At 38.8% G+C, this 26,668-nt stretch overlaps 1 protein-coding gene across 1 annotated transcript in view; it reads left to right on the forward strand.

The window, feature by feature from the left end:
- Nucleotides 1–26,668, forward strand: part of UVSSA (UV stimulated scaffold protein A) — a 64,659-nt gene that overhangs the window by 24,448 nt on the left and 13,543 nt on the right. The window contains exons 7-11 of the mRNA XM_076335771.1: nt 213–324; nt 13,477–13,654; nt 14,920–15,069; nt 21,270–21,453; nt 22,323–22,434. Coding sequence (XP_076191886.1) covers nt 213–324; nt 13,477–13,654; nt 14,920–15,069; nt 21,270–21,453; nt 22,323–22,434 — 736 coding nt within the window. The remainder of the gene's footprint in view (nt 1–212; nt 325–13,476; nt 13,655–14,919; nt 15,070–21,269; nt 21,454–22,322; nt 22,435–26,668) is intronic.

The raw sequence follows: 26,668 nt of genomic DNA on the forward strand, positions 1-26,668 counted from the left end.
AGAAGCCCTTAGGATAGAGTATGGCTTTAGAGATAAAATGTTAAGCAAAGGCCTAATCTTAGGTAAAGATTAAATACATAATTAGGGAAATACTTTCGACATAGAACAGTCTCAGTAGGGCTATCAAGATGTCTGCAAAATATTTTCAGTGTGAAGGGAAATGAAAAGCAGCCTTCACATTTAAAAAAAAAACATCAAAAATATCTCTGTAGATGAAAGCCTCGGATGACGATGACGACGAGGAGGACGAAGATGAATTTGTGGAGGTCCCTGAGAAGGAAGGTTATGAGCCCCACATTCCAGACCACCTGCGTAAGGAATATGGTGAGTTTGCCCAGCTGTGACGAGCTTTATCCCTGCATGTTACTGCTGCACTAAAGTAAATAAACAGCCATTCTGAAGTAATAAAGTGATCAGCGGTGTGGGTAATCTCTGACTGCTATGAGGAAGTCACTACATAGATACGGGAGCAGCGATTGGCTCTAGATAAACAAATACTTTCTACGAGCAAGAGCAACCAAGACGGGAAGCTTATTTCTTTCCATCATGCTCCACTGTAGTTTAGAGCCAGAAGCAGCACCCTGTATGCTTGTAAGTGTGCTAAAAACATACTGGGAGTGAAGGGATTGCAAAGTAAAGCTATAAATGAGCCTGAATTTTAGAAATACTGGTAACTGTCTGGTGAGATGGGATAAGGTCTTGTACCTGCATTAATAGCAGTTGGAGATGCGCAGCCACTTCCTCCCATAGGGTGACCAACTTGCAGCTCAGAAAGAAGGCTTTTTTTTGTTTGGGTGTTGCTATCACAAGATGTTAAATGGAGCTCAGCCTTCAAGTGCAGAATTACAGCCACTGAGCACATACCACATGACAAAATATAATCTTGTCTTCTTTTAATGCATTCTAAAGATTTTTTTTTTTAAATAAAGATATAATGCGTTTTTATGAAATCGAGAGGGGAGTAACTCAGGAAAGTTCGTCTTAAATAATTAAATATCAGTGCATTGCTCCTTGTCCTTTGTACATCTAGCTTATTGTCTGCAGCTTTGCCTCTGTGCAAATCAGAAGACTTCAGTACATTGTAGAGAAGGAGAGGGTAGCTGCCATCACACAGAAGCTAAAAACCTTGGACACTGTAATAAGTTTCTTGCTCCTGCATTTCTCCATGAGTATTTGTGTAAGACTGGTGCTGTGTTGTGCCTTTTTCAGTCCTGTTCGTGCTTATTTTTAACTTATCTGTGGTTTGCATCATAAAAATCAGGCTGCAGCTATTACCTGTATAAACCAAATGTTTCTTTTTGCTGAAACAAGGGGCTGTGCCTGTGTAAACTCAAGATGATGTAGCTCAAGTGACCTTTTTACTGTCTTCTGCCATCAAATTTGGCTACAGACAGGGAAAGATGGTCAGTAATGATAACCTGTAGTGGCTGGGGTCAGCTCAAGGACATCTCCAGGAATGAAGTCCTGCTACTGCCTCAGTCCATCTACCCCATCTAGACTTAACCTACCAGAACCTACCTAACTTCCCCACCCTGCGAAGTAAGGCCTGCATTGATTATCTGTGTTCCCCACCTAAGGACTTGCAGCAACTCCAACTGGCTGGTTCCAGTTTGTTTGAAGGAGGTAGATGTCTCCGTTCCTCAGTGCCTTTAAAAAAATGTGAAAATTGGCAAACTATATTATGGAGAACTGAGATTAGACTAGTGCCCTGGTGAGCAGGTAGCTGCAATGTGGTTTGGCATGACTCTTAGCATATGAGTTGCTTGAAACGGTCTGTAGGCACTTACTTTGTCCAGCCAACAGTTGGGGAAGGTGAAGTGGAACTGGGAGTATCGAGGTAGTGAAATGGAATGTGGATGTGTGTGTTAGATGAGAACACAGAACAGTGGTGAAGGGCTGTAGGACGCAAACTCAGGAACTGGGCAGCTTTTTGGTTTTTTGTTCATGGAAAAAAATGTTTTATTTTGATAAAATTATACCAGTATATGTTGGCTATCCCAACTACCTCAGCCTTGTAATAAACTCTGAAAAACTTCTAATTATTGCTAACAGTGGGACTTTCAAAAAAAGAATATAATGGAAGAGAGGGGTAGCAGCCTTCCAGACAGTTGTGAAAAGCTTCTTAGGTATACATGGCTAATGAGAGTCCAAAAACATTGGTATGATAGTAAATGAATGAGCAAATGAGGTTAGTTATTAACATAGCTATGGTTCTTTGTTTTTTTTCCTTCCTCTGGCAGTATCCCTTGTGCCAAAACTGGTATTTTCTTAATAATTCCAGGCACTGGAACTTGTTTTTCCTATCTTAACAGCAGCCTGATGAATCCTAACATGCGAAAGTTCTGTTTATGCTTGTCAACTTCCACTGAAAGTGAAATGTACTCATCTATTCCCTCTCTCCCTTTCCACCCCTGTCTTCCTCATGGACATACATTTTTAAAAAATAAAGCATCTTACCACCCTTTGTATCACGCTAACACAATACTTCACTGCTATTTGAATTACTCCTCATGGAAAAGGATAAAAGAACAAGCCTACTATCTACTCAAGGATATTTTAAAAATCTATATAAAATGGATTAAGAAATTCCCAATTTGTATTTAAACTATTGCTGATAGGAAAATATATTATAGTGAAGAAGCCAATCGATCAGAAAACAAAACCTCTCTGATTTTGTGTACATGTAGTTATGTAGGAGCTAATGGTCACACTTGGCTGTTCTTTACCTGATGTGTTTGTTAAAAATAGCATTTTGAAAGAAATGAACCATTCTTGATGTTCCTGAAGGCGTTCAGGTTTTCTTGCTGCCATTTAAAGTTATTATGTAAGCTCCCAGTTCAGGAAAAAGTCTGAAAAGAATTCAGAATTCCTGAAAAGAATTCAGGCAATCTTTTAAGCATGTGTTTTCTTCTATCTTTGTGTACTTAAGTGCTTTCTTGGACCAAGTGGTCAGTTACTAGCTCAAAATCTATTTCAGAAGCCAATATATAACTATTGCGTAAATCAACTGACTTCTGTGTAATTAACTTCGGGTCTGCATGAGGAAAATGGAGAACTATATTTGCTCTACTGGATTCTGTTCTGCATGTGTTTTTAATAAGCAAAACCAAAATAAGCATCCCTTTGGCACATTTAGAAAAGTGAGTTATCATATTAAAATACACAAGAATATATTGATTTCATAGTAGCATGTTGTCATCAAGAGTTGGCTGTGTTAGGCAGCCACCCTTCTAATTAAATATGGTTCTTTGTTCCATATGCAAGTGCAGTTATCATAGCAGTGACTTTAGCTTTATCTTAATATAATCCAGGTGAGGTTTTGCTACATTTCTTTAGTTTGCGTTTAGTTCATGAGGACTCTGAGCTAAGAAAATGAAAGTCTGTGCAAGTGGTATGTTCTAACTAGAACGTTAAACCTTCAGTGTCAAATAAAATCTCAGTGTTATGTAGAAGGTGTGAACAATTTAAAGCTTTTTTCCTTGTGTTGTTACTTTTCCTGAACAAGCCAGGAGAAGTGAACAGCTCCTCAGATTAACTTTTTATATAAAACAGGCAAACAAAGTTGTAAAACATGACTGTGAAAATGGGTTAAAACGTGACATTTAAATTATTAATTTAAAAGTCACTTTATTCCCTTTCACTTCTCTCAGGAAAATGGAACTATCCTACCAACAAGGTAAATTTCAAGCTGAGATGCTATTTCTGATGACACATACGTGTATTTGTGGTTCTCCTGAGATCTGAAAAGTTTGTGAAAAATGAAAAAATATTTAGAGACGCGAGAAGTTTTGTACGCATAAGTATATAGACATGTGCAGTTGTATTTGTGTATAGGTAGTTGATGATCTCAAAATTGATGATGGTATTTAACATATAAGGCAAAATAAGCATGGGTGCAGTTTGGGTGGAGGAACAATTAAACAAGTCAATTTGAATCTACATGTATAAGACGAAATGTAAATTTGTTAAAAGAATTTAGGTGATTAGATAACTGAAGTGTGAAGATATAACCCATTAGGGGTGTCATGCCAAATTAGCATTACCAGACTTTTAACGACCTCCCATTTGTATAATCCTTATTTACACTTGCACCTGATGTCTGCAACAGACAAGAGACTAGACATCCTGTGGTACTGCAGAGCCATTTTAAATACATTGTGTTGCTAAAGAGGCTGAAAAAGAAACAGCGCTGTGAAAATAATTTTCATAGGGTTACGCTGGTTCTCAGCACTCTGCACCCATGTTGCTTATATCCATTGCCCTTTTATGGCTAGTATTGCTAACCCCTTAAAAACTGAGGCGTTATTCATTTAAAAGAAAGCTTTAGGGAGAGAGAAAATCTTGTTTCCACTTGAGATTTCCCACATTCCAGCCTTTGCTGGTCAGCTGTCAATTGCATTGGCTTAAAGCCTTAAGTTGGATAAGGTAAGGGATGGAACTGTGCAGCTTCTGACGTTGTTCTTGTGTGAGACAGAATTTGGTGCTGACACCAGGATAAAAGATTCCTTCCTGCCCTTGGTCTTGGCACAGCTTGCAGCTGAGCTCTGAACCGCATGGGGAAGTGATCCGTTTTGAGAGATGTGCTTTTCCATGTGAAAATGGAACAATTCTCGGATCTAGTTCAGAGCACCCACCTCCAGCAACTCTCGTCTGCTAATGGGTTTTCTCAATTCATAATTCTTGTCTGTGTCTCAATGCATGCATTCATGAACTTACTTATGCAATACTACTTTGAAGTACAGGGAAGTGCTATTGCCATTTTACAAGTGGTGAGATGAGGAAGCCGTCTGACTTGGGAGTATTAGCATGGAAGCAGTTTCATCCTTATGCAAAATTATATGAGAAATGACTGTACAGTTAAGAACACAAACCATTATTTCAAATCTGGTTAATCAGATTATTTCTCTTGTATTTGAGCCTTAAGCCAAAATGTTTTTAGGTCCCTGATAGCTACTTCAGTGGTTCACATTGCATCTTAAAGCCTGCTTGGGATTTCTTTCATATCGGGATCAAAGCTGCAGTTCTAAAATCCCAAGGGTTAGTTCTATCCATTTCAGAAATTCTTCCCCCTTCCCATCACAGAGTGATGTGCCTTTGTGGGTTAGATGTCCCCACACTGCCTTTCCTAATCTGATGGTGTCTGGGTCATGCCTTTTCTGTGTGTTAAGTAGGTGGTTTTTTTTTTTAGTATGAAATGTCATAGCAACATGGGAAAGAAGGCTTATACCCCAAGTGAACAAATAAGGTGTACAAAACCAGGCTATTTCCTTAGTAGAGGAGTCGCCACCTGTTTTTTTTACATAGAATTAGGAGTGCTTCAGGCTACACGAGCTATCTAGTGCAGCTCTCGCTGAGCATTTTCAAAACATGAATAAACTTGCTATTGCAACCATTCATTAAAGGTGTGGGGGTTTTATAGCTTTTGCATTTTCTCTGAACATTAAAAAGCCTGTATTAGAAATAACAATGAAGTACTGCATAGACTAATGCATGATTGAATTTTCAGATTTGAAGCGGTAAAAGTCATGCATTTCAGGGCATTTATTCAGAAGATTGCACTTGTTTGTATTGACCAGGTATACTCTAATCTGTACCTAAGCAGCAGACTTCCATGCATATTGTTTTTAAAAGTTTTATTCTCTTGACTGGCAACTATCAAGACATGCGGGGGACACAATGATTAAAAGCAAAAATGCCTCGAAAATGTGGAATATAATAGAATCATTACGGATTAAAAAAATAGGAAAATTAGTAATTAATTTATTGGAATCTGATTCTTTTATTCCCTGCAGAAAAGATTTTCTAAATGCTTTTAAATGTTTTTGTTCATGTGGTCAAGTGCTAATGTTTCATCTGTGTCACACCAAGAACAATGGCACTGAATTTGAAGCCTTGCCTGTTATCTAACTGCATGTGTTGCTGTGTAGCTTCACTGTGCTGACTCTTTCTTAGCTCTATTTATCTCCTTCATTTTTGATGTAGGAAGTAGGGAAAAAAGTGGTTTTAGTTACTGCATGCAATAGTAACGTGCTCTTTCATCCTACATCTAAATGAAGTTTCTCCCATAAAAAGGCTGGTTTGCTGTTTTATATAATAGATTTAAAGCTAAACATGGCAAAAAGAGCACGTATGCAAGTGTTGATAAGGCAAAATAGAAACCACTTATTTTGACCTGTGAAGAAATGATGGCTTTCATACTGGTCTTTTTTCCTCCATAGAAGCATCTAACAGATTTTGTTGATACAGAATGATTATCTGTTGATTTTACAGTTAGGTTTTCCTTCATTCTGTGTTTTTTTTAATAGTACACATGAAAATTTTCTGGAAATCACAGGGAAAAAGCACAAATCCTAAGTGTTGAGTTTACATCCCTAACTACAACATCTAAACATCTCTGAAATACTCAGTGAAAGACTTGTTTTCAGTGCTTATTAGTCTTTTAGGAAAATACTTTGTTTAGTTTTCTATTATTAGGATTGATTAAGGTTCCCTGGTGGTAGGCATATTTGAAAAGCTTACTAAAAGTTATTTTGTAATAGCTTTTTAAAATGGTAGGGTGTTGATCAAGTCTGGGCTTCCACAGGAGAGAGCTTGATTATCATGGCAATGATCATGAAGTGGACTTCACTCAAGTGTGACTCAATGCGAGTAAGAGAACACGAGTGTGGGATCAGTACAGCAGCTTCTGTTGCTAATAGGTAGCTATATTTCAAACAAAATGTAAGGCGGATTTATTTGGGGCGAGATGTATGTCTGAAGAGCAGTCTGGCCAATTGCTTTCATCAGCTACAGGCCATAAAAATGTGCATCACTGTGATTAACCAAATGATTGTGCCCTACGTTAGTTGTAATGAAAACAAATGGTTTTGATGACATCATTATTTGGCAATGAAGTTGCTGAGGTTCTAATGACTGTTGAATCGCTAAATAGACACACATATACTGGCTAAATGGGAATTAAAAATTATACTTAAGCTTTTTCTTTCCTTACTACAATGATTTCTCAGTTTGTCTGGGTTCTGCTTTAAAAGCCTAATAACTTTTTAGTCTGGTTTGATTTGTCTGGTCTCCATATCTCAGGAACTTCCTGAGGGAATTCTTCCTGCATGTGAAGAACATGGAGAACAATTTTACATGGAGAAACAGCTCAGTGGAGACCACAGCGAAAACAAACCAGCAGACTTCAGAGCGTATGAAACACAGTTCTCAGGAACTGAGTTTGAGACTTAAAATTACACTATCTAGGCTAAATAAGGACTTGTGGGTATTACTTGACTTCTTTAAGGGGAAAAAACAAATCACATTTTGCAGGGGGAAGGACAGGCAGAATTATCTACTTACCTTTCACTGCCCTGTGAAACTTGGGTTCCTTTTTCCCAAATTTGGAAAATACAATTAACACACAATTAACACAGTTGTGTTTTTCTCCCTAGACAAGAGTCTAGTATTTAGAATAAGGTTTCTATTAAAATTACTATAAATCCTTCAAAAAAAAATCATAGTTGTTACATGATTGAAATAACATGCATTGATTTACCGTAAATGTATAGATAACAGATACTCAGCGCTGAAGTTAGGACCCCAGTCCTGAACTGCTATAATCAAGTATGTGTTGTGTGGTCTCAATTTTTCTTCACGTATACAACATTAGAATTATTTAATTACAAGTTTACAAGTGAGATTGCCTCATTATATTAGTATGTTTTGAATATATATGTATATGGACAAACACATGTTCTATATAGGTACACTTAAGACCATAATTGAGTAAAACTTATTATAATACAGTATTTGGAATGAAGATAACTTTGCACATTTACTAAAAAACATGATTTACACTTCCAAAAAAATACTTCTACATCCATGTAGTAGTATTGATTGTAGAGATTTCTTCTGATGCATCCTAATCAGTTGATCGTGCAAACCCTTCCTCACTCTCAGGCAAGGTCCTTCTGTGTAAATAAGGTTCCCAGAAAATTTGACAGGACGAGGGATATATTTGATTCCTACTAAAGTTCTTAAAAATTAATAGTCACTGCACAGGATGCTGATAATAATTCTGAGTGGTTTGCGGTAGTAGTGTACCTCATAGGAACTATACAATGGCCAGGGACTGCAAAATGATAAGCAAGAAGTTTTAAAAGATCAAGATGTAAGGTGTAGAAAGGTTTTCATCTGAACTCTGCTTCTTTGATTCATTCTGATTCTTAGCTATGATTGTAAAACAACAATAAATAGGGTTAATTAATGAGAATTAACATTATAACAAATTAACATATTCTGTAATTCCAGTAAGCCAAACAAAGTATTTATGTAATGTTAATGAACTCTTCTAGTTAACTCATATAGTCGTTACCTTTTTTCTTTAATTTGAATTTCCAAAGTAGAATTCTAAAATTTTGGACAAATGTAAATGAGCATAGCTGCATTCAAAGGCACTGGGGTCATCTTTTTTGGTTGTTTAAAACCTCTGATTATAAAAGACCCCTTGATGACTTTTAAAAAGTAGTGTAATTTATACAGAAATATTAATATGTGCAGTTGTCCATGTGATAAGTTGCTTTGAGTGCACACACGGCTTATGTGTGCTGTGAGAATATTTGCTAAAGCCATCTCTGGCATTTCAGCATCCTCCCCGAGCAGCTGCAGACAGCAATTTGTTTAGTGGAGTTCAAGAGTAAGATAAGAAACTGTGCCTATATAAAATTAAAGAGGAAGTTTTCTACCACAATAAATGGTAAGAGTTTTAATCACTGTTGTCCCTGTATGAATAGTTTTAAGGTTTTGTTCGTAACAGATAATTTTTTTTCCTCATTTTAGAGTTCTGTGTAGATGAAGTGATACTAACAAGAAAAGAGACTGATTTTTTTTTAGGTAGAGAGAGATGAAATTTGATCCCAATTAAAAAAAAACAACTGAATATTCCTTTAATTTGTGATGGCTTCATAAAGATCAGATATCTGTCAGGGTTGACATATAATTCAAATCTCCATCCCTTATGAGTAGCAGAACCTTTGGAGATAATGAAATCTTCCTACCATATGATCACCTATGTTAATTTTGTTCACGCACACATTTGTGCATGAAGAGGTATAGCAGAACTGACCTGGGAACACTGAAGCTCTTTGGAAGCAATGCCCCAGACTTTGACTTGAACCCTCTGGTCTGCAAGTCCATATGAAGTAAGCTTTGCAAAGTTCTGTTCAGTTAGCAGTAAAGCTTCTTGTGCTTCCTGAGTGAAATACATGCAGGTTTTTTTCATTAGGAGCACACTAGAGGGTAAATGGGGAGATGCTGTACCTGAACTGCTGGATTTTCCTGACAGTCTTAGAGAGTGTCTGTACTAATATAAATCGCATACATCCGGCTTGACTAAGATTCAACAAATGGGAAACAGAAATTATTATATTTTTTTCAGGAAAGTTGAAGTCCATAATACTTGTTCATATTCTATCTCTGTTTTTTCAATTAAACTTAAGTGAATCTGAAGTAGCTAGATTTCGTCTAAATCCACACAGCTGAGGAAACCTGTGCTTGCTCTTTCTCTGAATTTTCACTGAGGGGCTTTTATCTCCCCCTAATCCCACCATTTCTGTCAGGACATAATCTCTTTCTCAAATTTACATTTTAATTACAAGGCCAGCTGAACTAGCTAAAATCAATAATGTCAGCATTCAGCAGCCTAACTTCAGCTGAAACCCCAGCCTCTCTCTTTCCTTCTATCGATTTATCTTGTGAACACGGTCTACTTTATTGCTTCAGGCAAATAGGTGCCATTTGGTCAATTTAAACAAAAAAAGGGGATTTAAACATTTTTATGATTCTTTCTAAAAGCCGCTATTGGAACAATGTGAACCCAGGTACTGTATTTGTGTTAATAAAATACACAGAACAGCAGAACTCTTAAGAGGAATTTTACTTTTAAAACTGCACTTAATCCCATCTATGTCTTAAAAACAAAACAAAAAAACTCCACCCTCACGCTGGATACCATTCAGCTAGGGCTGTCTGCATGGTGACTCTTGTCTTTATCTTGTTAGCAAAAACTGATTTTATAAACAAATATTTTTTTAAAAAATCCACAGTAGAGGTGCTGTTACTGATGTCGTAGTGTATTTACCGTTAGCCATTTTTCTGTTAATGGTTTAAAATAAGAAATCAATGGGAAAATATTTTGTTCTTGTAACTCCTAAGAATTCCTATATTGATCTTTTGGATGTGATTTTATCTACCTAAATGTCACATTGTCCATTTATCTCTCTTGCCTTTTCTTTGTGTTGCTGACTGCTTGTCTCTGCTGTTCGCATCCTCTGCCCCCTAAAAAAAAATAATCAGTGTAGTGAATGAGCAATTATGCTTTCCATAAACATCGTAGGAAAAATTGGAATGAAACTAGGGTTTCCTGAGAACTTTTAATACATAAGCACATATTCTCTCTGGAGAGGAAAAAAGGTGTGAGACACACATATCTGCTAACTTCTGACTTCAACATAGTTTGTAAATAGTACACATACAAGTGCTCTCAAAACTGTTGCTTTAAACAATGCTTTTCAGAAAGGTATTCTTGTCCTTTAAAAAAAAAAAAGAGAAAAAAGGCAATTTTAAATGCTAACTACAGTCTAAGCAATTCTACATTACAGATAACAGTCTATCATGTATTTTTCTCAGCTAACCTTGTTCATGCCAAAGGGCCTGTTTGTTTGTAGCTGTTTCTGTCATAAAAGGAAGTTTACTTTTCCAAATCCTGATGATTCTAAAGTGTGGTTATAACAGAATCTTTTGGGTTAATTCTGTTTCACTTTGATACAAAGCACCTGAGAAGGGCTTTTTCCCTGTCTAGCCTATGACAGGAGCCGAGATGGGGAGTCCTATCCTGCCCCCTTTCCAGATACATAAATTCAAGGTGGCTCCTTTCAGTGAAATATTAAGTGCTGTTGAAAAAGCACTTTTATGGAGGCACCATTATCCCTCTTGAGCGGCAAGTCCCCAGCCTAATAAATGTCATGAGATCATTTCGTTTGCTATTTAGCCTAGATATTCCTCTGCTTAGTTCCATCCTATTACGCTTTTATACGTCCTTTGTTTTGAAAGAGGAAGGGGAAGCTATCTGCCACAGTTGTCATTACTGGTCCCTGCCCTGAATCGCCTTGCCCTTAAAACATTTTCCTTCGTTGTTACCAGTATAAGCCATACTAGAGAGAGACATGGGGTCTCAGATGGTCTTAGAAGAGTCCTCATCTTTGAGAGTATTCTGGAGCTCTTTATTCTCTCTGGAGTCAGCTGTGTTCAGAAGATCTAGCAATGACTGAAGTGGCCATTCACTGTATGCAGCAAAATTTAAAGGCTACACAAGCCAGATCCAACTGGATGTCTGCTTTTGTTTCCCATCTCCTTCTGAGGGGCTCTAGCTTTGCGGATTTTGAATTGGGATTGTCAGCTCCCTCCAGGGAGAGGATGTCCAGGAAGTAGGTTAAGCAGGGGGTTGACAGGGCATCCTTCTCAGTGCCCTGAGCTTGGAGCCTTGGAAAGTGAGGAGGAGATGTCATTCCCTGCGCAAGGACTCAACTCCTGGTCTAGGTACTTGGAAAGTTTAGACCCATATGTACCTAGGGGATGGATCTAGAAGGTTGCCAGCTCAGCAACTTGACCTGTAGCTGGAGTCAGGCAATGCCTTCTGTGTGGTTGCACCCCATAGGTTACAGGGAACGTGTGGTACAAATGAATCAAGGTCAGGATGAATTACTGGGAGACCTTATAAGGTGGAAAGAAGGGGTCAGGGCAAGTTGCTCTGATTTTGTTTATGAAAAATATGTTTTTCTCTGAAATGAAAATATTTTGTGCACCAAAGCTACCTGCCACTATGGGTCCTGCAATTTCCCACTCAGAGGGCAGGTCATACCACATTACCTTTTCTTTTTTTAGTTGGTATCTTGTGATGCATTTAATGATTAGCAAAACAAATTAGCAAAGCAGCAATACTTCTGGATACAGCTTCAGGGCTGGCTAGAAGTGGGCAAGAAACTAAAAGTCCCGATTAAATAATAGCTAAATCACGTCAAGTAAACTCAGGCTGCTTTTCATAAGAAGGCTGAGATAATTTGCTTAAAATTTTAGTCTTGTGAAACCATAACTTTTTTGTGTTGATTTAGTTTTTTTGGGGGATGGGGCTTTGCATTTCAATTTTTTTTATAAAAAGGCTTTCTGAGGGGGCAAATGTAGTCTATTGCATTAGTGTGAGGGATCACATCTCTCCATTTTTAGCTGTCGTTGGCTGAAAAGTTCTTGTTACTACTGCCAACTAATAGAGTTGCTTCTCTAGCTCAGCAGGTAGAGGCATGTGCTGTCTAACTGCTCAGCCTATCTAATTGCATCATTACAGTCCATGCTGACTGTCTAATCTAGCTGTATAAAGTAATTAAGTTGCCCCACCACTGAGCTGCTGGTGCTGAACGTCAATGCCTGGTGCTGCCTTGCAGTGGGCTTGTTTCTCAGGTGTAGCTCAGGCATTTACTGTCTCTTGAGCGTACTCTGTGGGTATACTCATTGCTTCTGCCAGCGCTTAGGTGTTTTATCTTGGCAAATTGTGTGTTTTAGCATCTGTGAAAGAAGAATGTTCTCTAGATAATTCTGTTTGCAGATGTTTTTAGGAATCGAAACTCAACTATTCTCAGTGGTGCTGCCCCTTAACAAATCAGGAGAAAAAAAAAGATGATTTTTTTTTTTTTTTTAATATTCTCAGCTCTGAAGGGTCAATATGGTAGCTGAGAATCATCAAAGAACAGGGATGTGCCTCACACACTTTGTTTTTTCACCGGGTGTGCTTCCCTGCCAGCCGTGCTGGGTGATGATGGTTCCCGTTCTTGTCAGTCATGTGTTGCAGTGAATCCCTTGCCCAAAAGTGGTTTCTCTTTGGCAGGCTGTAAGAGTTTCAACAGGACTTTTTTGCTGAGACACCACAAAGAATTAATCTTAGCACACAGGAGTATATGGATGTATGCCTTTCCTTTTGCTTTTTACTGCTCTTAGATGTCTGTCGGGACTCTAGGTGTTAAACAGTAGTGCCAATAGTTCCTTTCTCCTATTTTACCTTGATATAACCTTGAGTACAGAAATGACGTATCAGCAAGGAGATGTGACACTAGAAACTTATATACAAAAAGCAGTATTGCAGTTTAGGCAAACATGTATTGTTAAAATCCTTCTTTCCAAGGTGAAGTAACATCATTCTTTGTTGTCACGCCATGTCATACAAATTTAAAAGTTGGTTTGCTGTAGTTAGCTACTCAGTATGTTTCTGTTCCAAAATAAGAAATATTTCACAGGCAGAAATATCACTCTGTCTCTGAGTGGGCTTGATGTCTAATGCAGACTGAACGCAGTAAGACATGTAATCAGCATCCTGAGCTATTTGGGCCTGCTGTGAAGCGCTGAGGGTGGGAGAAGTGAATCGCTCCTAAACATGGCATTTTTTTGCAGGGCTAGAACCCCAGTCACCTCCAAAAGCACTGGTGGGGAAGACATCAATAGGACCAACTCCACTGAGCTCCTGTGCCCAGCTGAAAGGGAATGAAGACGAACTGGATCCAACCTGTGCAGCTGCCACACTGAAACTTATTAGAGACAAACTACCAAAGTTACCATGTCCACATGCCAGGTTATCTTTCTTTTAATTCTTGTAGACACCTCTGGCTCTTACTTGTATTTATTAGTCATGAAAGCACACAGAAAAGCACTTATGAACTAGGCTAGCTGCTAAGGCTGTCCTGGTTTCATTTTGAAGTTACAGTTCTTTTACTGAGATGTACTTTCACTGCTTAATATTGGGGATTTTGGTAGTGATTGCACCAGCTCTTAAGGAATCTTTTACTACTCAGTTTAGGTTTTATTTGGTGTAAATGGCCTCTATGAAAAAATAAAACGTTTCCTTCTGTCCTAACAAAAAAACCACATCCCTATTTATTGGAGTAGTTTTTGGTTTGCAGCTAAACAGAATATATCCTAATACTAGATTAGAAAGTAGTTGCAGCCATCTCTTGGTTCCTCGTGACTTATGCTGGTAGTGCTGCCTGGAGGCGTGTTTTACTGGTTCCAAAGATGTATTTGTTGTCAGTCCTATTCAAAGCTTGGTAAAACTCCAGCCTTGTCTAGCATTTATCTGTGATTTGGGGATAAGATTGGAGTAATCGACTTAGTGGCATGTTCCTGAAAAGACACTTCTGCACTGGCCAGGAAAGCCCCCAAAACCTAGCAAACTGGAATGTAATCTCAGAAAGAGAAAGGGGTTTGCTTCGTTAGAACTCTGAAGTTTGGAGCATTCAGGTGTACATTTCTATTTCTAATCTTTAAAAAGTTTAATGTTTCAGTAAGGTGACTAAGACCATTTGCAGCTCTATCAGTGAATAGCCAAGGTCTCCATAGTAGTACTCTGGTTTTTGAGGACTAATGAATTCTGTAGTGGTGTTGCACAATGAGTATTATAAGTCTGCAAGGTGGAATTTTGTCAACAAAAACAAAGACTGCCACCTGTGTGACTGCCATGCAAACATGGGCATGAGTTTACAGAAGCAAGATCTTTCTAAAAATGGTTTGCCACATCAGTAGCTCTTGTTACAGTACAGCGTGTGTGATCCACTACTGCCCCCGTTAGATCTCAAGGCTTCTACACCCATGGTATAATACATTTTATCTAGCTTTGGCTGAATGTGCGGTTAAGCTTCATGGTGCAGTGTGCTGTACTTAGAGAGTGTGGTGTTATGGTCTGTATCCTTTAAAAAAAAAAAAAAAGGACAACCCTGTAAAGGTAATTGTAGTCCTAGATGTAAGATAATATTAGCATTGGTGTGAAAATCTAATGAAAAAAGAGAAAAAGTTGTTGTGATCATTGCTGTTTTGTATTGACTTTTCATCAAATTTCTCCAGTGACTCTGCAACTACTGGAGCAGCTTTGGAAGAGCCTGACAGCAAGAGAAGAAAACTAGAAGAAGAAAGAGCTAAAGCTCCCCTCATGCCTTTTGGATTAGATCTTCACTACTGGGGACAGGATCAGCCAAGTGCTGGGAGGATTCTCAAGTAATGCTCTTTTTCTTTTAAGGCAAATTAAACAAATATATAGATTTACTTGTACTCAGAGGTCATGCAGTGGGGTGACTGCTATTTCTTTTGATAATTACTTTTCTTCTTTCCCTTGTGCTGTAGGACCCATAAACAAAGTCAGAAATTCTATCTTAAAATGTTATTTGTTTTGAGAAGATGTGATACTAATTAAATATCCTTTCATGCTTCAAAGCACATTTTTTCTGCTCTTTCATGTTTGTATATTATTTGCAGCATGGCACCACTTACTCCAATTTAAATTGGTACCTCATTATGTAAAATGCTATGCAAGTGCATGACAGACGGTCCCTCTGCTGGGGACTTTATGGCCTAAATAAATAGCAGACAAGGTAGGAGAAGGACTGGGGAAGGTGTCGGGGGTATTTTTCCTGACTTTACAGAGTGGTAACTGAGGAAATTGAGATGCTTGTTCAGTCACAGAAGAACTAGGTGGCAGTTACAGGATTTGAATTTGGATATCTCACTTTCCATTCTTGTCTGGGAAGGTTCTGTGTTTCTTGGACATGAAGCATTGCTGGCTATGGGAAAGCTTTAGCAATGCCAGGGAGTACAGATTGTAGGTATAGATCAGAACTTGTTTCTAGCAGTCAGTTTTTAAAACCCCTTTTTAGCACTAGTATTTTTATATGAAAGCAAAGGACTTTATGTGCAAAGTCCTCCCTCTATGTATAAATTTCATTGAAGTCCACCAGAACTTTAGTATCAGTGTGTACCATACCTGGCTTGGAAAAGGCAAAAACGATTGACTGGCTGGGTTGCAAATCAAACTCATATATTCTCAGCAGTATTACTTTAACTTAGTTTGTTTTCTTATCAAAACAAACAAAAAACCCCAACCCGTGATCGCAGTGTGAAGACAGTGTTTGCAGAAAAAAAAAAAGAGGAAAGTGTTGCCCCTGTACCTGATTGCATAAAATGCTGAATATGTTTTAAATTGTTGCAAGCCAGTGAAATCTGATACATAATAGTGCTTTAACACAGTCACTCCAAGCTTTGGATTTTGTCTGGTGTGGTGTAAGCTCTTCAAAGCCTATAAAATGGTTAAGATTTTCAGCAGGGCTTTAAGAAGCATTTGTCTGTGATAATGCCAAAAAGGTAGTAAGGCTTTATTTTACATTGCAAATGAGTTATTCAAGTCATAAGTGAAATCAGAAGCATATTTCACTGCCTGTCTGCCTTGTGCTGTACTGTTTTATTTTTATGCTTTCCAATAAAATAGAGGGCATGCTTCTGAACCTTATAGTCTATAACTACAGATATGCCAATCTAACTAAAGATAATTTAAGTAACTCTGCACACAAAATACCATCGACCCCTGGATATAAAATACATTTATTGAAAAATTAAGGTAGTCATTGGCCAACTCCTTTAACTTTTCTATATGCACGCATACTGTCTCTATAGGATGCCTAGGAAAAAAAATCCAAACCCAAAAACCAGACAATAAATACGGAATGTGTATGGAATTTGAATTTTTAAAATCTGAGGTGGAAAAGTCTTTCCCCTTCACCTATTTAACACTATACTTACTTAATTACAGCATTTATAATAAATTAAGATTTTGATAATGAGAATGTAGCTACCAGGAAGATGATTTTCTAAAGAAGTTTTGTTTAGCTGGTAAATGGTGAACCGTCACCTTCTCTAGAAGGTGACAGTAACTGTGGGCTTTACAAAAAGTTTGGGCCAAACCACTTTCCCCCCTTCTGCCTTCACTCACACAACTAATTAAGCTAGTTTAAGAACTCTTAAAATGAGTTTATAAAGCTGTAGTAGTACTTTTTTGGGGGGGATGGTGTATACTGCACAGTGTTGTACTGTATAGAGACTGCTATGCCAGCTTAACCAACTATTTTGGATAGCATGGGCCTTCCAAACTCATCTACCCTCCTCCTTGAATTAAATTAGCTTACTTTTAGGATCAGAGTAAATTAGCTGGTGCAGTGCTTTTTATGACTGTGACTAGGATATTTGAATTAGCTTATTTAGTGCTTGCTCCAGGATCTCTGTATGCATCATACTGGTTTTAGAATTTATATTTACTCAAGCTTTTGATAAGCTTCCCATCATCTTAGGAACGAAGTTGATATAAATTTGTTGAAAGAGGGCAACATTTCTCCAGAAGCTGGACTTTCTTTTAGATTTCAGTTAATCACTACTTGTCTCTTATTCCTCCTAATGTATAGCTATGTAATTTCCATAAAAGCCTCTGTTACTTGTCTAGATCTGTAACGCTCTTTCTGTGAGTGTGTGAGGTGTCGATCTTCTAGTTGATTATCTGTTCCCCTTTTGATCCCTCTTACAGAAAGGTTTTATTTGTCACATGCATCATTTTTTTCAAACAAAGATCTCACGTTCTGCCTTTTTAAAGAGTTGCTTAAATTACAGCAGCAGGAAATCAGAAAACTTTGGGATTTAGCACTGTTTTATTCTTTTCTCACCTGCTTGTAAGTCATGCTGGGAGAAAATAATTTATATGCTTGTAGTAAACAATAATATTTATTAATATCTGTGCAGGAATCGGGCTATTTTAAGTCTAGTTCCCAAATACTGATCAATGATACATAGAGTAAAACATAATTTTCATTTCCTTGAGATTTGTTCGATGCGGATTTTTTTTGGGGGAAGTCAAAATATTAAATAGAACTTTTTCCTAATTGGAAAGGTTGGCATGCACAACTGTTAAATGCTTCTTCATTCTTATGTAACTGTAATTTGATAATTTAGGGGGGGAGGGAAGTTCAGACCACCAAAGGACATGAGAATTTTACTAAAAGATTCAGTAAGACTCCTTTGCACATAGGAATCCTGCATGGTGTCTTTTTAGGAATGCTTTCTCCTCCTTGTGTCTGTGAGGTTAGTAATAGAGCTAGCAGTCAGGTGTGTTTTCAGGATTGTATTAAAACTAAGCAAATAAGAAATGTATTTCATTCTTTCATTTACTGTCTATTGTACAATCTTGCCACATAATTTCTGAAGCTGAAATACTCCACCATTCAAACGTTTGAGTGAAGTCATATAGGTATATTTTAAAGATTCTTAGAGCTTTTTTGTTTAGGCTATAGTTTGCGGAATTGTGTGGTTGAAAACTTTTTTTTTTTTAACCAAAAATTGTGGAAACGTATTTCAGTGTTTAATGTTGAACTAGCCTCCACTATAACTCTTTTGCCTTTATCCCCTAATTTACCAGAAGAAAGTTATTTGTACTTTATAGCAGGTTAGAATTTTTCTGGCACTAGCGAGGTATATTGAATGAAGAAATTATTGGATAGCATGAATCTCTTTAACAAGGATTTTGCTTGTTGAACATTTTTCTGATGATTTGGCAAATCACAGAATGGCTTTGAAATTGCTTAATCCCTTTCTTTAACGTAGTTCTAATCTCTTTACATAGTTTTAAGTGGTCAACTATTGCAGTAAAACCAGCAGCTATATATGTTGTAGGTTGCTAAGGCCAGATAATTTCCTCCACTTTTTTTTTTTCCTTGTCATCTGCTGAAAACTTGCTTGGATAAAATTCATCAAAACTCTTCAGGCCCACTAAAGTAATTCTTTAAGTATTGGCTTATGTGCTTTGCTGAATTGAGATCGTTGTGATTAGTGAAGCCAGTGTTCACGTATATATGGCTCTGCAGTCTACAGAAGGCAGAGTCTCAGAAGTAGGAATGACACCCAAGGATATTAACGAGTGAGGGGAATTGGATATGGATAAAGAAAATCCTCTCAAATCAGTCTGGGACTGATTGGGTAGAAGAGCTATGTGGAAGAAAGGGACTGTAAAGTGTCCTTTATGAATTTTAAGTCCTTATCAAGACACCTATCATCTAGATATCTCCATTTTGCTTGTAATAAGCAGCAGACGTGCAGGCTGGAATTTTTTTTGCTTAGTTTAGCTGTATTTTTTCTCTTTTAACTTCATATTTCCTTAAATTTGGGATGGGATTGTTGTTGTTTAACTTCAGATGTCTTAAATTTAGATATCTAAGCTTAAGCTGGTCACCCTAATTTCTTTTCATGATTTGGAGAAAGAAACATTTACCACCAGAGGGACAGTCATTGCGTTCTAAGATTAGCATCTAAAATGAGTCAGGTAATTCCTCTCTGGGGTTGTCTGTTTCTCATTATAGACTATTGGCAGCCTAGGGTGGCTAAAATGAAACGATATGAATACTGTTGAGAAAATTTGAAAATGCTACACCACTCAAGAGTCCTTGCTCCCCTTCTCTCCCGCTCCCCACATTCACTGGCGTGGTACTAATCTTCTTTACACCTGATTAACGAAGAGTGTATTTGCCTATATATGTCTGTAAATATAGGTAAGATCTCTAATTTTAAAATAGATTTTCAATGGATTATCTTAATTTCCTAGAGGAACACCCCGTAAGTTTCTCAGACCCATGGACACTGTATAGGAGAACCTGGAAGAAAGAATCTCTATGAGGCTCAGCTGATCATTTGCTTTCTTCCTTGGTCCAAGTATATTGCAACATACTCTGATTTCAGCTTCTGCTTCTCTGCTGCTACAGGCATACAGCTACCAGGAATAAGATCAGACAAGTTAGACCAGGGAGGAAACAGTTTGATCTTATCTTCTGCGTTTAATCATAGAAGTATTTTGTTATGAAGAATCATAGAATCATAGAGTCATTGAGGTTGGAAAAGACCTCTAAGATCATCGAGTCCAACCGCCAACCCAACACCACCATGCCCACTAAACCATGTCCCTAAGTGCCTCGTCTACTCGTCTTTTAAATACCTACAGGGGTGGGGACTCAACCACTTCCCTGGGCAGCCTGGTCCAATGTTTAACCACTCTTTCAGTAAAGACATTTTTCCTTACATCCAATCTAAACCTCCCCTGGCGCAACTTGAGGCCATTTCCTCTCGTCCTATCGCTTGTTACTTGGGAGAAGAGACCGACACCCACCTCGCTACAACCTCCTTTCAGGGAGTTGTAGAGAGCGATGAGGTCTCCCCTCAGCCTCCTTTTCTCCAGGCTGAACAACCCCAGTTCCCTCAGCCGCTCCTCATCAGACTTGTTCTCCAGACCCTTCACCAGCCTCGTTGCCCTTCTCTGGACATGCTCCAGCACCTCGACGTCCTTCTTGTAGTGAGGGGCCCAAAACTGAACACAGTATTCGAGGTGCGGCCTCACCAGTGCCGAGTACAGGGGCACGATCACTTCCCTACTCCTGCTGGCCACACTATTGCTGATACAGGCCAGGATGCCCTTGGCCTTCTTGGCCACCTGGGCACACTGCTGGCTCATGTTCAGCTGGCTGTCGACCAGCACCCCCAGGTCCTTTTCCGACAGGCAGCTTTCCAGCCACTCTTCCCCAAGCCTGTAGCGCTGCATGGGGTTGTTGTGGCCAAAGTGCAGGACCCGGCACTTGTCCTTGTTGAACCTCATACAGTTGGCCTGGGCCCATGGATCCAGCCTGTCCAGGTCCCTCTGCAGAGCCTTCCTACCCTCCAGCAGATCAACACTCCCACCCAATTTGGTGTTGTCTGCAAACTGAGGGTGCACTCGATCCCCTCATCCAGATCATTGATAAAGATATTGAACAAGACCGGCCCCAAAACTGAGCCCTGGGGAACACCGCTCGTGACCGGCCGCCAACTGGATGTAACTCCATTCACCACAACTCTCTGGGCCCGGCCGTCCAGCCAGTTTTTGACCCAGCGCAGAGTCCACCTGTCTAAGCCGTGAGCCGCCAGCTTCTCTAGGAGAATGCTGTGGGAGACGGTGTCAAAGGCCTTACTGAAGTCCAGGTAGACCACATCCACAGCCTTTCCCTCATCCACTAGGTGGGACACCTGGTCAAGAATGTTAACTACAGAATGACAAAGTTATTCACTGAAACTGGATATCGGATAACTTGCTCTGAATGTCAGATCGCAAACTAGAGCTAAGACTTGTAATAGGTTAGCAGGTTAAACAAGAAATCAATACTAGACAGGCTTTGGTGATATTTTAAAAACATCTTCATAATGTAAGAGTCATAGGAAAGAATGGTAGATTCCTAGGTTTTTCTAATTCACTAGTAAAGCTTCCCTTCCTTTTACATGTAAGTTTACCACGGGATGATACTGGCATCTTTGTGTGTTTTCTTACAGCTTTGTCTGTGAATAATTTTCATTCGTTGTTTTCCCAGATTTACTTCTGAGCATCGATTTTGGGCACCCAGTGAAATAGAAGAAGAGGTGGAAAATAAAGAAATAACTGAAATGTTAAAAACTAGATATATAACATTTGCTGGCAAGTTTGAACTGGTGAAACATAAATGTCGAGCACCAATGCCTGATGGAAGTCTGTGTGAAAGACAAGATCGGATTAAGGTGTGCACCAAGTAACATAACTTCCAGGATATGTGCTATGTGGAGAAGATCTCGATAAAACATGTCCGTAAAAGTTTATTTCACATTGTAAATATAGCTCAAGGCAGTGAAAGAAAATTGTCTCTGGAGAAGTTTGCTGTTGATATGTGCTTCATATGAGAAGCATCCTTTCTGTAAGGAAGCTGTAAACTTTTAAAGAACTCTCAAATATTTTTGGCATTCATCATAGGTATTTATATTATATTTATTACTGTGATGTTTGAGTACCTGACAGTGAAGCAGAGACAGTTAGTTGTTTGCCAAAAAGTTTTCCTCATTTAGAGGCGTATTTGATATTAACTGTTTTTAGAAATGTGGGTGTCTGAGGGGCAAAGAGATTTTATTTACAAATTAGGATTTATGAAAGCTAAGTCCTACACAGCCTCAAATTATAAGCCCTATTGAACAGAAATACTTTGCTTAAATACTTTGTTCTAATATCCCTGTTCTTCCTGTATTACCTGAGGTTGAAGGATCTGAATGCACTAAAACACTTTAAACAGGATTGTTACAGGATAGGGATATAGCAAAAACAACAGAATACAACGCAGCATTGGTGCCCTGGTTCCAGAGTTGACAGGCTGTGCTACCTGGCCTCTTGAAATTGGATATTCATATCACAAAGAGCTTATTTCTTTGAGATTCTGAATATATTAAACACATGATGTTTATGGGATCCTGATGCTTTCTAAGGGGGACTGGGGATCAAGTGTAAAGTTTTGTTCCTTGATTCCAGTGTCTGGCTAAATTTCAGCTATGTTGAATAACATGTAAGCAATTTCTTCGCATTCAGAAGTTTTGAGATTTTTTTTTTCCTTTTCTTTCTGAAGTGCCCTTTCCATGGAAAGATAATTCCTCGGGATGAATCTGGGATTCCCGTTAATGCAGAGGACAGAGCCAGAGAAGAAAAGATGCGGTTTGAGAAGCAAGCGGCTCAGCCAGGTTTGTGCCTGCATAACATCTTAAAAAAAAAAAAAAAAAAAAAAAAAAAAAAAAAAAAAAAAAAGTAAAAATATTAGACAGAGCTTTACAGGTAAGCATAATATCTTTATTGTATATGTGTTTGTATATATATTGTATCCAATATTTACAATATATATTTACAATCTATACAATAATTGTATACAATTATCTATACAATAATGGTATAGATTATATCTACATTGTATCTCTATAGTGTGTATATTGCATCTACAATATATTGTATCTACATTGCATCTATATATAGATACAGTGTAGATACAAGTTGGACAACAATCTCAGTATACAGTTGGACACCAAAACTTGGCTACCAGGAGGAAGAGACCCGATTCTTTTGTTGCTAGAGGCACAGGTTGAGACCCACAGAACTGGATCATATTTCTGTTTTGCTCCTAACCCCATTCTCTCATTTAAATTCCTGTTGATTTTAATTTGCAGATCATTTGCAGTGATTCTTGCTTATGTGGTAAATATGGATGCACGTGTACACAGAATAAGGTTAACATTGCGTTTATTTCCACTAGTTATCACAATGTTCCTAACACTTCTCAGACGAATTACAGCCTTTATAGAATCATAGAATAGTTTGGGTTGGAAGGGACCTGTAAAGGCCATCCAGTCCAACCCCCCTGCCGTGGGCAGGGACATCTTCAACTAGATCAGGTTGCTCACAGCCCCGTCCAACCTGACCTGGAATGTTTCCAGGGATGGGGCATCCACCACCTCTCTGGGCAACCTGTGCCAGTGCTTCACCACCCTCAGCGTAAAAAATTTCTTCCTTAAATCTAGTCCATATCTACCCCCCTTTAGTTTAAAGCCATTCCCCCTTGTCCTGTCACAACAGGCCCTGCTAAAAAGTTTGCCACCATCTTTTTTATAAGCCCTCATTAAGTACTGATAGGCTGCAGTAAGGTCTCCCCGAAGCCTTCTCTTCTCTAGGCTGAACAACCCCAACTCTCTCAGCCTTTCTTCATAGGAGAGGTGTTCCATCCCCCTGATCATTTTTGTGACCCTCTTCTGGACCCGCTCCAACAGGTCCGTGTCTTTCTTATGCTGAGGGCTCCAGAGCTGGACGCAGTGCTGCAGGTGGGGTCTCACCAGAGTGGAGCAGAGGGGCAGAATCACCTCCCTCGACCTGCTGGCCATGCTTCTTTTGATGGAATATGTTTATTAAGGACAATTAAACCTATTTCCTGGGAAACGCTCAACAGTAACTGTTCCCATGCTTCTGAAAAGAAGTCATGTAATCTTGCTGATCCCTAACAGTTGTGATTTGCGTAATGTAATTATAATATTATTAGGATCACTGTGTTACCACAAATATTGGCAGAGTGGTTTTTTTGTCACATTGTGGGAATTTTTTTTTCCTATATCTGTTAATATCCATCATATTCTATATTTCCTATATCTACTCATTTACTACTTGTGTTTTAGAAGGAGAATTCTTGGCCTTGTTGTGCTGTGCATCTGTGCAGCATCGCTAGAAAATAGTCTGAAGTAGGGAAGCCTTCACCTTGGGCTTTACTTTTTTGGCATTAGAACTAGTCTGGATGTTCTAATAGGCGTGATGTTTGTGATGGGCTTGAGGAAGGCAGCAAGCAGACCCGTGCTGTTTAATTGTTTACAGTTTACTGTGCAATACTCTGGATTTTGTTTTTAAACAATGGGGATGGGCAACAAAACTAATGGCCTTCTCCTCGGATCCTGGCTGTTACTTTCAGGTGTGGAATGTTCTGGAGGGAAGGCTCATCCTTCCCCAAGATTATTTGGACATTTTTAGGCAGGATAAAGCTCTGGACTGCTAGGTAAGGAATGCAGGCAAAGAGAAAGACAGCAAGCAATGAATACACAGGCAGGAAGACTTCCAAGGGGAATAAGAGACTTTTTTGCAATAGTACAACTAAGCCCCATTAGTTATGGACAGAAGGTAGATTTTCACAGAGCGCTGGAGGGACTGCAACCAGGAAGCTACTGGAAGTTGATGGACTGCAAAGCAAGATGGGACAGAGGGATCTATCCAGCGAAGACATAGTGTATAATTGGAGGGGACAGATTTGTTTTCAAAGCTTTTATTTCATCTGCCTTCCTTCAGCAGGTCTTAGTTTTCTCTGTTTTAAGCTATTTATTCTAGGTGAGTAGTCTGCATTCTAATTAAACTTACCCATAGGCTTAATCATTTTGATATCTTGTAGTATACTCCCTTTAAGGAGTTAGTTCTGTCTTAAGCGCTGACTCAATATTTCACCAGTTTCACAGTCATATGTATTATTAACGAGGCTACTGAACCTTCCCCGAAACCCCTTCAAAACATAAAGAACAGCTGTTGATCTGTTATACAAAAAGCTCTATGTCGAATGAATGTGCATTTAGACATACAACTGACCCACCCATATTTGGGTTTCCTTTAATCCGTATTTGGCCGTCTTCGAATGACTTTGCTTGGCAATTACCAGCACCACGCGAATGCAGCAGTTACTGCTCACCTTCTGGTGTCTGCATGTGTTGAAGTGCTACGTTTGCAGGCAGTTTCCATCCTTGTCCAGGTGGAATTAAGTGCTCTAAGCTGGCATCCAGCCAGCAGCATGGGCACAGTTGGACTGTCACAGCAAAACCAGGCCAGGGGTGTGGGTGTTGTGCTAAAAAGGGAAGTTCCTAATTCAGTTACAGCAAACTAAAACTAGCAAATTAAACTAGTAGGTGTTCTTGAGGGACTAGTTTCTAACTAGAAACTAATACTCTGGTATAAAAATCACTTGCACTGAAACATATTGATTTTTTTTTTCCTGTGAAATTGCCATTGCTGGAGGCTAGACATAATATTTATTTTTATTACAGTGTCAGCTCGGTGTTGTTAGAGGCTTCTCACCTCTGGCCCACAAGGATGTGTATGTTAGTCCCAAACCAGTGTTGACATTGCTGCGTTGCATTATTGAGTGCGGTTGTTAAGCTGAGATGTCATACAAAGGTCCATCCATCTGGCTGGGGAGATACTGAACAAGCCATGGCACTTAATTTATTGGACAAAACCTTACAGGTTTCTAAAGCCATATGTATACCAGGTGTCACTAAATACTTCTATCCCCTGCTTTTTGTTGCTTTCTTTTTTTCTGTGCTTCAGTGTTTTTATATTTGTTTTATAATATTTTCATCAACCTTTTAAAATGGTCTTTAGTTTGTTTATTTTGGGCTTATGGTTGGGCGGGGGCGCGGTTCATTGGTTTGCATTGGGGTTTGTTTTTATTTTACAAAGGACTTGAAGCAAGTCTGAGCAGTGCTGCTATGGAAAATATACAAATGGGGACCCACTCTGTACAGTAAGTGCTTTGGTCATTTGCTAATGATGACAGTTTGAAAAATGCCAAACATCAAAATTTGGGGAACAGTTGCCTGGTTAAATTCCACCAAAATTCTTCCTACATCTTTTTCCCATTGGATGGTAGGGTTTTTTTCATCCTTGTGTGGTTGAAGGGGAGAACAATTATGTAAAAGTAATACAGTTCGTGTGATAATGACTATGTTTTGACAACACTGTCATTGTTATTGTGGAGCATTTTTTAACTTTAGTATAAAATTTTAAACTCTAGCTAATGTCCACAAAATGGTGCTTTGGGCTCTTTGGTCCTGAAACAATGAATCAGGTGGGATTACGCTGACCTGCTAATCTGCAGTGTTCATCCTTTTCCAATAGTTCGCACGCAGGAGCAAATTAAGTGCCTATTTTTTGTGTCAACCCTGAAGAGTATCTGGTTTTTCAGCCCTTAGTGACTTGTTAACAAACAGGTATCAGGACAGGCTGGTGAAGGCAGGCCGCTGGCCAGTCAGATGTGAAATAGCATCTCTTTACTAACTACAGTATTGATTCCCGCCTACCCTTGCAAACTGTGTAATTTTCTTTTCCCTGCTGCTAAACTCAGTAACAATGTATGAAGAGCTTTAGGGGCCCATCAATGCTCAAAAAGGCTGCTCTTCCCTGGCATTCTATTGATTTTTCTCAAAAGCTTTTAAATTGCTCCTTCATTTTACTCAAATGCTCATTTCATCTCTACTGGATGCCGGCATTTTTTCGTTGTGTTTAAACAATTGCTCCATTCACTGGGTTCCTAAACTGTGACGCCTTCTTATTACTGGGAGATAAACTGTTTAGACAGTTTTCCTTAATCTTGGATTAATCGTTCCTGTATCTGAATTGTGCTGT

This window comes from Aptenodytes patagonicus, chromosome 4, assembly GCF_965638725.1.
Source record: "Aptenodytes patagonicus chromosome 4, bAptPat1.pri.cur, whole genome shotgun sequence".
NCBI lineage: Eukaryota > Metazoa > Chordata > Aves > Sphenisciformes > Spheniscidae > Aptenodytes > Aptenodytes patagonicus.